Source organism: Diceros bicornis, chromosome 31 (assembly GCF_020826845.1).
Source record: "Diceros bicornis minor isolate mBicDic1 chromosome 31, mDicBic1.mat.cur, whole genome shotgun sequence".
Lineage (NCBI taxonomy): Eukaryota > Metazoa > Chordata > Mammalia > Perissodactyla > Rhinocerotidae > Diceros > Diceros bicornis.
Window position 1 is genome coordinate 13,130,166 of NC_080770.1, and position 13,084 is coordinate 13,143,249.

At 38.1% G+C, this 13,084-nt stretch overlaps 2 protein-coding genes across 3 annotated transcripts in view; both read left to right on the plus strand.

The window, feature by feature from the left end:
* LOC131395001 (membrane-spanning 4-domains subfamily A member 4A-like) overlaps window positions 1-9,312 on the plus strand; it is a 28,236-nt gene extending 18,924 nt beyond the window's left edge. Inside the window, exons 3-7 of the mRNA XM_058526765.1 lie at window positions 916-1,050; window positions 4,149-4,205; window positions 5,405-5,563; window positions 7,163-7,264; window positions 9,155-9,312. Coding sequence (XP_058382748.1) covers window positions 916-1,050; window positions 4,149-4,205; window positions 5,405-5,563; window positions 7,163-7,264; window positions 9,155-9,274 — 573 coding nt within the window. The 3' untranslated portion in view covers window positions 9,275-9,312. The remainder of the gene's footprint in view (window positions 1-915; window positions 1,051-4,148; window positions 4,206-5,404; window positions 5,564-7,162; window positions 7,265-9,154) is intronic.
* Window positions 1-13,084, plus strand: part of LOC131394999 (membrane-spanning 4-domains subfamily A member 4A-like) — an 85,563-nt gene that overhangs the window by 47,025 nt on the left and 25,454 nt on the right. The gene's annotated exons all lie outside the window — the stretch shown is intronic.

The following is a 13,084-nucleotide window of genomic DNA, read 5'->3' on the forward strand; positions in this document are numbered from 1 at the left end:
TTCTATTACATCATGCTTCTGATTTAGTTGTATTTAAAACATAGTGACTTCAGATCTACGCTAGGGTTGTGGGTCATCCATGATAACTGTATTTAACTTAAGCATGGAAGAGTAGCAAAAGAAAAGGCCACTCGTGCACCAGCTGGTGTCCCATCAACAGACCTTCCTGACAGCTGATGGCACCATATTGTTACTATCTCTCTCTGGGGAAATTTATTAGCCTTCTTGTATCCTCTCTGCATTTATACCTGGAGTCTCATGTCAATGTGCCTAAAAGAAAAAGACTGTTTAAAGAAAGACATGGTAGTGCAGGTGGAAGGACAGTGAATATAGAGGTTTATCTCTAGCCCAAGCTTTAAACCAATGGGACAAAGTCATTATGACACTTGGGATCCTTTTGAATGCCATGGGGTAATGTACTGCAATTTCTCTATTTTAGACCCCTGTACTCGCTCATGTCCTCAGGCCCCAGACCCCATGAAATGGCTTCTCTTTTGCTCTTCTCTTCGTCTTCCCCTGTACATACTCTCCGTCCTTAGATTACTTCTCCTTGCTAGAATGTTTGCTTCCTAATTTCTGGATCACTTCTATCTGAGCATGTGCAAAGTAGAGCAACAGTTGTGATAGGAGTAGTGTCATAGATAGGTATCAGGAAAGCATCTCTGGGTAGGTTGTGGTACATACTTTTTGATCTTGAAATTACTGAGGCAAGTGAGAGATATACCGAGAGGTAATTTTAGTAAGTTAATCGTTCCACAATTTTTATATGAAAGAAAAGTTACAGGAGAATATCAAGAAGACTATGTGACTACTTCAAAAGATAGTGAATAAGGGTAACCTAGTGGTTGGAAAGGGGGTGGCTTGGGCACCATTTTTGCAGCAGAAATTCATTTTTACTTTCTTCATCATTTCTAGGCTGTGCAGATCCTGATTGCCGGGATGAACTTCAGCTTGGGAATAATAATGATTTGCGTTCCAGTGTCAGTTAGTGAAACTCATGTTTATCCTGCAACAGTGTACTCAGGTTACACAATTTGGGGGTCACTGATGGTGAGCAAAATAGCGTCTGATATAGTTGGAGACAGCTTAACATAGTTGTTAATATCCTGAGCTTCGGCATGATATCCTAACCCTATCTTGTAGTTGTATAATTTTCAGAAAGTTCTCTAACCACTTGACTCAATTTTCTCATGTTTAAAGTGGTAATAATAATACAAAACTCATAGAAAGCTAGGCAGGTTAAATATTTAATGTGTATCAGGGAAGATATATTACAGCAGCAAAAAATACAAACCAGAATAGATTAAACATTGAAAGCGTTGATTATTTCACAAGAAGAAGCCCAGTATCTAGTCATTTCCAGTGTTGGTTAATTCAGGAGTTACCTCATTGGGGTAACCTCATTGAGGACTGCTGGCAGACCATATCAGACTTTTTGGCACGTCTCATGGTTCATAAACGTTTTGTAATGCATAAATGTTTTCATATTCCCAAGCCAACTATGGGCAAAGGTCATGGGTTTGCCATTATTGGCTTGGACTAATCAAGATTCACCTCTACGGCTGGGAAGGGTTCATTGAAGCTCATGGGAGACTGAGCAAAATGAGGATTTTGTTAGCAAGGAAGAATAAGAGACCTGGCTGGTATGCAGGCAATTTAGAGTGAACCATCAAATCTTAGCAAATGCAACTGCTGCTGGATAAGTTTTGTCTTTTAAGATTGATATCAATAAATATAATCAAAATTAAATTAAATTTTAAGAAAGTTTAAAAATGTCACCCCAGAACAAAATACAAGAGAGTTTCTCTGCAAAATGAGACTGTAAATAGAGTATAAAGTATTAAGCTTTATCTACTGACAAGAGGAAAAGATATTTATAAACTGGGCTTGTGTTAGAATTAGGGAACCAATCAAGCGTTGTAGATTTCCATTGATCTACAAAGTTGAGAATGACATAGTTTAGAGTTTAACGCCTATAATGAGCTGGCTTTTTGTGCCCCCCTTAGCTGTTTATAAAAAAAATGCAAGCTTTGAAGAACAGCAAATGCTGTTCTCCTTCTGGACAGTTGTGTAATGTTTTATATATATGATCATACCGATGTCACTAGTAACTCATATTAAGCTCTTACTATGATCTAGGCCCTCTGCTAAGTGCTTATCATGTGCAATTCCATTTCAAACAATCATCACAAACTTATGAGGAAGGACTTATCATTGTCCTCATTTTATGGATCAAAAAAATGGGACTTAGAGAGATTAGGTAACTTGCTCAAGATCACAGAATTATTTTTACAGGAATCAGGGCTCATTAGGGTCAAATTTCTGTATTTCAGGCATCTAACCACTCCAGTTTTGTGCTTCCCCTTTCGTTTCCTTTTCAAGACCACTTTGAAAACCAGTTTTCATAATTTATACCTTCTACACGTGTTCAGTAGATTATCAGGGACTGCAGAAGTTTTGTTTGTCAATTGAGGCATCCCTCAGACTATGATAGAAATCCCACTAGATGAGCTTTGCTTAACTGGTGGAACATTTTTGGCTGCTACCCTCAGTTATTCTTTCAACCTTATTTCCAAACTTCCCCTATGACGTGCCTTATACAGTAGAAAAACCACCACCAAGAACCAATCACAAATTTCTCTTATTTTTGGCCCTTTAGTCTCCAACAGAGATATATGTTCTTTATCAGAATTCTATAAAATTATCCCCACATTAGTCTATTCAAGTTTTCTTCTGTGTACTTTTAGAACGTTGTAATGTCTTATTTCTATATATCTTTCACAATCCTTGCTAAGTTTTTTTCTCTCAGAAACTTTATATATTTTTGCTATGGTAAATGAAGTTCTCTTATTAAATCCTATCTTCAAACACACAAATGCATACATATTTATAATATGTATATATAATTTCTGTATATAATTATGTGCCTGACTGAATTTTATCAGAGTTTATAGTAGTGTTTAGTTGATAATCTTGGATGTTTTCAGGATAACATATTCAGATTTAAATAACAGCAATTTTAATCATTTACCTCAGCTATTTTCCTTGTATAATCATTTTTCTTAATATACTAAGAATAGTAATACATAATAGTCTACACCTTTATCTTGATTTTGACTTTACGAGACAGCCCTAGAGTTTTCCCAATTAAACGTGAACGACTTTTACACTGAGACAGATGTTCTGTCGTATTATGAAAATGCAGCTCTTCATACTTTATAAATACTTTTAAGTCAATAAAAGTGTTGAATTGTATTAAATATCTTACCAACATTGTAAATGTGAACAGCAATTACCATGCGAGTTTTCTCCTTCTATCCATTCACTTCATAGATTGTAATATATTTTAGTGTTAAAAAATCTGGACCTTTGAAGAAATACTTCCCATGTTCACGATTCCTCTCGTATAACATGATGGATGATTCTCCATGCTGTTTCTTTCCAGAGGAGACTTAGTTTACATTAATCATCTCTGTGTCTTGGTATTTAGAAAGTTGTTGAAGAAGTTTATCAAACTGTTTCATTAGATCAGTCCTTTTTTGGTATTAAGGTAGATTTTTTGAAACTTCTGAAATCAAATTTGGAAAGCAAACCCAGAAACTCAAACAGTTAAATAGTTTAAGGGAGGGAATCCTACCGACTTCACTCCAGCAGTTTTAGCTAAATGGAAAATAATTACCCAATGGATGGAGTCAAATAGAATAGTATATTCTAATCATCCTCTAACACAGAATTTAAAATTTTTCTTTGCTACTATTTTATTTACAACATTTAATAGTCATATTAAATGAAAATAATCATTAGCTTTTTTCTTTTGTAATATCTTATTAAATTTTGGCACCATATTAGGGTTACTTCATATCAGGAATTGAGAAGCTGTCTTGAATATTTCAATACCCTAAACACTTTAAATACCATCACAGTTAGACAATTTCTGAAAGGCTTGATAAATTCTCCTGTGACTCCATCTAGTAGAATTTCTCTGTTGTTTCTGGTCAAAGGGGACAGTTATTTACAAACTTTTTTGTTTCTTCCAATATAATTGGTCTGTTGAACATATTTATCACATTTTGGGATAAGTTTTAGTAAGTTATGACTTCAAATATTTGTTTAAAGTTTTTTACCGGTATTTTTTCTCTTATTATTAGTTTCTTATTTCGGGGTCATTGTCAATTGCAGCAGGAACCAGCACTGCAAGGAACCTGGTGAGTAATATTTCCTCTGTTGTGTTCCAAAAGAAGAAGGATTAACCACGTATGTATTCTGCAAGAATAGAAAACAAATGGTGTTTGTTTGCAAAAAAAATCAGGAGAGATTGTAAGTTTTCCCTAGTTGGATCAGTCTTTCAAACATTGCAAGAAAAAATTGGCTGATAATAGAATTGCTGACATGAGAACGAACATTTAGGAAGCTAGATGCCCGGATAATCTTTAGGAAAATGCAGAGAATTCCTGAAAAGAAATGTCAAACAGATCGGTCATAGAAACCCTACAACTTGAGATCCAACCCCCCATGACAATAGCACAAATGGTGTGGCATCATATGTATTGACTTATTGATGAAAATATGTATTGATGAAAATTATACACTGAAAAGATTTTGATTCAGTTTGCAACGAAAGAAATTCAGAATAAGTCTGTTAAATAAGAATAAGCAAATTTAAAACAAAGCTTTCATGCCAATATGTCTTTCCCAAAGCCAATAAAAGGCAAAAACCCAGATCCCGACAAATGTTTTTCCTAGCTAAAGACCGCATCTGAGTTTTCTTCCCTCAAAGATAAATATCAAAGTATGGAGGTGATCAGTATGGCTTTTCCAAGTCTGACCTCAGTGTCTCTCCCAGGCATCTCCTCCAGATATCAACATAACGATTAAAGTCTACCTCGTGCTACAGCCACACTCTCATACATTCTTGAGGAATTTTAGTTCTTATAAAAAGCCTCCATAACTTCACTGAGAGAAGAGAATGTAGGAAAAGGAATACACAGCAAACAGAAATAATAAATAAAAGGCACAGGGGCATGACAGGCAAGCAGCATTTAGAAAATAATGAGAAGTCAGGCACCTGGAACAGAACATGGTAGGAGAAGGACACACACAGGACTGTCCAGCTAAAGTGTGAAGGGTACCGAAAGCCCTGCTAAGGAGATCAGAGTTGATCTCGTGTGCCCATGGGAGTCATCTGAAGGATTTAGGCATGGTAATAACAGGATCATATTTGTGTTGGGGCAGCAGATTAGAGTTGAAACTACTTTGAGGAAAGAGACAAGTTAGGAGACCATTGCAATAATCAAGATAGAGAAGATGGACTGGGTTGGACAAGAAGTAGTGGGTCTAAGGTGGTTGATGAAGATGTATCTCAGGATGTTGTTGGATTGTTTAATTTATATTCCTTCTTTTCTAGGTCCGAAGTAGCCTAGGAGTGAACATCACCAGCTCTCTCTTTGCTGCAACAGGGATCTTCGTCACTATGTTCAGCATTATTTTTTTTTCATTCGGTCACTATGGGGGTATAAATTTTAAGGAGTTGGAGAATTGTTCCCTGCTTGTATCTGTGTTAATGGTTAGTGCTTCCTCTTTCTGTGGGATACTGTGGTGGAAACAAGCCACAGGAGCCCTGGTGTTGGCAAAAGTGACGATCAGTATCCCCTATTTGATGAATCACTTTGGGAAGTTAGAAGTGATGGAGAATCAGGGCAATCTTTTATTTAGGAGTCAGACCCACATCTCATCTCTCTCTTTGTTCCTTCTCCAAATGTGATGAGGGAAAGTGGGAAGAAAGCTCCTAGTTATAAGACACTTACTCTGTAATAATTAGTGTGCCAAGCATTTTGCATAATTTTTCCTGTTTCATTTCAAAACTCCGGTAAGCTTGTGCTGCTATCCACTCCAAAAATAGAGCCCACGTGTCAGTCTCTATATGTCCCAGGACTTCCTGATGGAGCCTGATGCAGTGACCTGGTTCTCTAATAATAAAGTAAAATTGTCTCGAACATTGTCTGACAAATGGTGACTAACCCAGTATCCCTCCCAACATCTCTGGATGTTCTTGCAGGATTAAGCACTTTGGGCGTCAACGTCCAGCTCCTGGCAAGTTCTCAAACTCTATTCTGTCCTTTACTACTTTTCTATACTACTTGCTCTCCTCCAAGTATTATCCTAATTGCTTTATTTTACAAATTACCATTACACAAGATTTTGTAGGTAGTTAAACTTCTTGAAGTTTTGGGTAAGAGTGGGGAGGAAGAGTTATTGCTGCACCCATAGAAGACTAAAATGCAATGAAATCTTTAGTATTAAATAGTCTATTAGCCGTTCTGCACACCACTCAGTTTTCTGTTATCTCCCTTCCACATGAGCTTCCAGCCTTTCACTGTGCTGCTCAGTTCTTTCTCTCATTGTTTCCTTTCCTCACCCAAATTCGGAAACTCTGCATGCTTCCTAACTTCTTATGCAGATCAATTGCATTACCTTTTCTTCATTGCTAGCTAACCCAGGCGAGTCTTGAGTGCTATATGTTCACACCAAAATAACCCTTCAGTGTCTTTGCTACAATGATCTGCTTCCCTCGAGATTTCTAACTCCTGCTTCCACTTGTAAGGGTTCTGTAATTATTTTGGACTCATCAGATAATCCAGGATAATCCCTCAGTCTCCTGGTCACCTTAAAAGTCAATCCCTTCTGCAAACTTAATTCTCCTTTGCCATGTAACTTTACATATTCACAGGTGCGTCTCAGAATTAGGATTTGGACCTCTTTCATCTGTTATTCTGTCTACAATTATTACTCTGCCTTCAATTACTATGTTATGAGATCATATTCTTGTGTCATCTATATGAAATTCCTAGTTTTGAAAGAACTAAGGTGATAATTAACTTTATGATCCCTGCTCCCCATTTATAGCACTTTCACATTCTGCATCAACATAGCACTGGAAAGTTGAGGGTAGGGGAAAAAAATGATTATTTTCTTAGTGAAAAAAGTGAGAGGATAAGTGACGTTCAGCAGGCTAAGAACTAGATAAGTGGATTGCCACAATTAGGAGCCAGTTTTTCTGAACTCTGGCCAATGCTTCTTTTCTTTTAGTGTAGTAATCAGTGGTCAATGTTTTGAATTTGTCATCGCTAGTCCTCACATTTCCATGTTATGAATTTGTTCTTAGATTATGGATGGTATGGTGCTGATTTTAAGTGTGCTCGAGTTCTGCATTTCTGTGTCCCTGTCTGCCTTTGGATGCAAAGTAATCTGTTGTAATCCTGATAAGGTGAGTATCAGGCTTCCCTTGAAGAGACCTGCATTCGTTTTCCATTGCTGTGTAATGAATAACACAAAGAGGCATAAAACAAGACACATTTAGGATCTCTCAGTTTCCAGGGGTCAAGAGTCTGGGCACAGCTTAGCTGAGTTCTCTGGTTAGGGACTTTTAAGGCGTAATCAAGTTGCCGGCTGGGGCTGTGGTCTCAGCTGAGGCCTCTGGTCCTCTTGCATGCTCACATGGCAGAATTTATTTCCTCTCAGCTGTGGAACTCACAACAGTTTACTTCTGCATTGAGGCCTACAGGAGAGCAAAAGTTTCTAATGCTTTACGGCTTTTTTAAAGGGTTCATATGATTAGATCAAGTACACCCAGAATAATGTCCTTTTTGATAAACTCAAAGTCAGTTGATTAGTAAACTACTCACAGGATTGATATCCCATCATATACAGAGGTCCCACCCATACTCCAGGATAGGGAATCATACAGGGACATGGTTGACGGGGTGTTATCTTAGAATTCTGCCTACCGCAGTGGAAAAATTAAGGCTATTTTCCTTCATTCTTTCTCCCTCAAAGGGTCTCCTGTCTTAGTCCAGATCAGAATACTTCACAATGGAGAGGTCCCCAGACTGTGCCAGACGTTACTCCATTATCCTATTATTGCAGCCTTCCCTGGGCTGCTGAAGAAAGACAGGGTTTCATACGTCTCTATCAATGTGCACACACGTGCCTGCTCTCTTACCCTGAGAGCTGCAGCAGATCCTCATGCCTGCAGATTGGAAAGAATGTCACACATAGAGGACTGGGAAATGAGAGGAGAGAAGAGACCAAGGGGCACTAGGAAGAATAGAACAAGGATATCTTCCAAGAAAATTGAAGGTTCCGGGGTGAGAAAATGGATATTAAAAGCCCAAGAGATGCTTGTAAGTTTCATTATCCAAAGGCCAGGGGCAGTCAAACACCAAAACTAAATCATAAAATAATAGGAGTTTGATGAGGTATTATTCTGGTGCTCTTCTCTTCTATTTTGTGCCTCTTTACTTTCTTTTGGGGGTCCCATGCTACACCACATCCGTCATCCCCACAGCCCTTCCCCATAGAGGGAGATTGACTAAATCACGTTAACTATACTAGTGGACTCTTCCATTATAAGACCCTAGAAGCTAGAGTTTCTCAGCCATTCCCAGTGATTTTGTAATTTCATCAAGTGAACCATTTGAACAAGGGATCAAACTCTTTAGTTACGTTGATGTCAAAATATCTAGGCCTGTGTTCCCTTCCGCCCCTAGAGTGGTTACAGAACCTGGAAATATTGCTCCGCTTAATTGCACTGGTTACACAGCTGAAATTGTGAATCAAGAAAAGTAATGGCTTTGGGGCATATAATGCCTACTTCTTTATCTCTTCCTGGATCACCCCCCTCCTCCATTTCACATTGAGTTTGTGGAAGAAGGGTCAGCATTTTCCTTAGTTTCCTATGATTCCTGCCACGCTGGGTCAGTGTGGTTTTTGCAGTGCTTTAGTCATGGCCAGCAAAGCAATGATTTGGGTATGCTGTTCCCATCAGCATGAACAACCTGGTTTGGAAGAAGAGCTCTCTATTTTCCATGACATCTTGGTTTAAACTTGTTGGGCACCATCATCTACGTGTAAGATCGATCCACTTGCAAGACCACAGTAACAGTTATCAGCATCTCATGCCAGAGGTATCTCTCAGTGTTTTTCCTAGATCTAGCCTGATCTAAAGAATGCCTGAGAAACACTGCCAAATTGATGTTGAGAGTGAATTCAGAGAAGAAAGGGTAGACTTTGATGGTGATGATATTATGTGCACAGGAAAGGGAAACCCCAAGATTACTTGCTTAGCTCACTTACAGCATTCTGATTGATTCCACAGGTTGTGTTCATTCAGCCAGCATATCCTCACATGGCAGGACCAGCATTTCCTGCACTAATTACAGGAGATTTGATGATACCAGAATATCAACAGCAAAATGTTCCAGGAATCCTATCTTGACATTTATGCAAGAACCCCACCTGGGAAAGTACCAGAACCCAACTCTGATTTTTTTTTCTTTTTTTTTTTTTTCCAACTCTGATTTTAATATATAAATATAAAATTCAGAACTGTGTTCTCATTATCCCCCAAGAACTCAACAACTCATTTCACTGACTCTTTATCAACTATAGCAGAAGTTAAATAAATATATCATGCATTTAATGAGTGAATAGCACTTGAAAGGTTTTCATCCAGCCTCCAGACTTTTAGAGAAGGAAATGAAGGTGGTAAATAAGATTTGGCAGAAGAAGAGCAAAAAGATATTGGTGATATGAGGCCTCCATGCAGACTACATATTTCTGCTTTCTTGGCCAATACTCCTCCCACTTGTTTGAATTTCTTTTCTTGCCTTTGAGAACGCAAGGTTATTTTTTACCTTCAGAAAGTTAAGATGTATGGTTTTTCCCTCTCTTTCCTTTTCCTGCTTTCTCTCTCCCATAGAGAATACCTTCAAATAGCACAGTCCATCCTTGTATGTGCACAAACCATTATTTAGTGTTATACACATAGAGCAAAAATCACATCATGGATCAGATTCAATTTGTATTTTCTCTCTCTCTTTCTTCACCTTCCTCTTCTTCCCTCTCTCTCATTCTCTCTCCTACAGGGCAGGGTTATATCCTCATCAAATTTGTATCCAGTGCTATATATGTTATTGAGCAACATATGGTATTAACTGAATGTTCATTAAATACATTTGATTTATTACAGAGCAAAAATAAATTAAATAAAATTAGAAACAATAAGTTCGTGTACTGTCTACTTCCAATTCAGATATGATATGGTGGAAAGAGACTAAGTGTTGATATCAGGAAATATAGTATGGTGGTGAGGAATGTGGGCTTTTTAATCAGGCAACGGTGGGTTGTCATCTCAAAAGTTCCATTTCTCTCGATTTTTACCTGGGTGACCATGGACATGCCACAAAATTTCTCTGTACTTAATATTTCTCTTCAGTAAAATAATGATAATATCATCTGGCTCATAGACCTGTGATAATTACTTGATACAATATAGGTAGAGCAACTACTACTGATTGGCACATAGCGAGCCTTAAGAGTTTTAATTTATACACATACATGCATATATGTACATGTCTATGTATTTGTGTATATATATATCAATTCATCATCCTTTTATTGAACACGTATTGATAAAGTGCCTATGATGGGCAGGTCCTGTTTTAGCATAGGAGAATGTAGTGGTGAACAAGAGAGATAATGTCCTTCCTCTCTTGTAGGTTAAACTTATAGAGCAGGACATAACTGAACATATAAGTAATCAACAAAAATTTTTTCATATGTTGTTAGAAGCTATACGGAAACTATATGTAAGTTAATGGGCTAGAGAATGGCTGGTGGTAGTGGTGGGGAAGTGTGGGGCACTAGAAAGAGTAACCAGGAAAGTTCTTTCTGAGGAAGTGATAGTTTCATATTGGTAGGAGAAAAATGATCATTGTATTTACAGAATTTTTTTTACATTTCAATTTTTTCTCCAGCTTTGTTGAGTTATAATAGACCAAGAGAAAATGTATATATTTACAGTGTACAAAGTGGTGTTTGGATCTATGTATACATTGTGAAATGGTTACCACATATCCGTCACCTTATGTAGTTGGCTTTTATTTGTGTTGGTGAGAACACTTCAGGTACTCTCTTAGCAAATTTCAAGTATAAATACAGTATTATTAACTATAGTCACCATGCTGTACATTAGATCTCCAGAAGTTATTCAATCGACTCAACTGAAACTTCGTACCCTTTGAACAACATCTCCCCATTTCCCTCACCCCCTAGCCCCTGCAACCACCATTCTCTTCTCTGCCTTTATGAGTATGACCTTTTTAGATTCCACATTTAAGTGAGATCACAGAGTGTTTGTCTATCTGTCTCTGGCTTATTTCACTCAGCATACTGTCCTCCAGTTTCAACCATGTTGTTGTGAATGGCAGGAATTCCTTCATTTTTAAGGCAAAAAATATTTATGTGTATTTATATATATACTCATATAAGTTATACATATATATATAACATTTTCTTAGGCATTCAGCAGTTGACAGTCACTTAGGTTGATTTCATATCTCCGCTGTTGTGAATAATGCTACAATGAACACGAGAATGTAGATATCTCTTCAAGATAGGGATTTCATTTCATGTGAGTATATACCCAGAAGTGGGACTGCTGGATCCTACAGCAATTCTATTTTTAACTTTGAGAAATGTGCATCCTTTTTTCCGTAATGGCTGTATCAACTTACATTGCCAACAACAGTGTACAAATGTTCTATTTTCTTCACATCTTCATCAACACTTAGTATCTCTTGTCTGGTTTTTTATTTTTTTATTTATCTATTTTTTCGTGAGGAAAATCAGCCCTGAGCTAACATCCATGCTAATCCTCCTCTTTTTTTTCCTGAGGAAGACCAGCCCTGAGCTAACATCTATTGCCAATCCTCCTCCTTTTTCTCCCAAAGCCCCAGTAGATAGTTGTATGTCATAGTTGCACATCCTTCTAGTTGCTGTATGTGGGACACGGCCTCAGCAAGGCTGGAGAAGTGCTGCATCGGTGCGTGCCCGGGATCCGAACCCGGGCTGCCAGTAGCGGAGCGCACGCACTTAACCGCTAAGCCCTGGGGCTGGCCCCTGGTTTTTTATTTTTTTGAGGAAGATTCGCCCTGAGCTAACATCTGTTGCCAAACTTTCTCTCTTTTTTTTTGTTTACTTGAGAAAGATTAGCCTTGAAATAACAGCTGTGCCAATCTTCCTCGACTTTGTATGTGGGTCACCACCACAGCATGGCTGATGAGTGGTGTAGGCCCACACCCAGGATCTGAACCCGTGAACCCAGGCCACTGAAGCGGAGCATGCAAACATAAACACCACACCCTGGAACTAGCCCCTTCTCTTGCCTTTTTGATAATAGCCACTCTAGAAGGTATGAGATGATATTTCCGTCTAGTTTTTCTTTGCATATCACTGATGATTAGTGGTGTTGAGCACTTTTTGATATATCTGTTGGCCATTTTTCTTCTTCTTTGTAGAAATGTCTAGTCAGGTCCTTTGCCCATTTTCCCTTCCTCACTTGTTATTTGTTTCTCCAATACTTCATTTATATTTTACAGCTGTTGGTACATAGCATTTATTCCCATTTTTTCTGATAATCATGGCCTGAATTTCCTCTAAGGAACCACCATTCCCTTACTCCCAATTTATGCTGACTCTACCCCCAACTTATCCTAGATCTAAGCAATGGCAGAATTACACCAACTCACCTAGAGTGACTGGTTCTTGTGTCATTTAGCCTTGTGACTAAATAAAATCAATTACAGGAATGACTGACATTTCCAGTCAAAGCTAATCTCAGCATTTTTGCTTCACTGACCAGGAAAGAGAGTCTCCCTCTTTTCTCTTACCTGTTGGGCTTGTGGGGATGTTGAGCTGTGAGAATAAATCTGCTGCTACTAGCAGCCTTCATGCTACTGTATGAATCTTATCAGAGACAAATGCTCACAGAGAAGAGCAGACCTGAGAGGTCCAAGAAAGATCAGTTCCTAACAATGTCGGTTGAGTGTCTGAGTCAAGGTGTCCCTGGAGTTGGATCAAGCCCTAGGGTTCAGCCAATCCCTGAAGTTGGGCCAATCTCTGAAGTTTTAAATATATAAAGAAATTAAAATAGACCTATTTTAATAGTAGTGTAATACTATAATGTAATAGAAGTAGTGCAAAAATTGGGCAAAATCCTCCAACGGCTTCCTCTCTAATTCAGAAT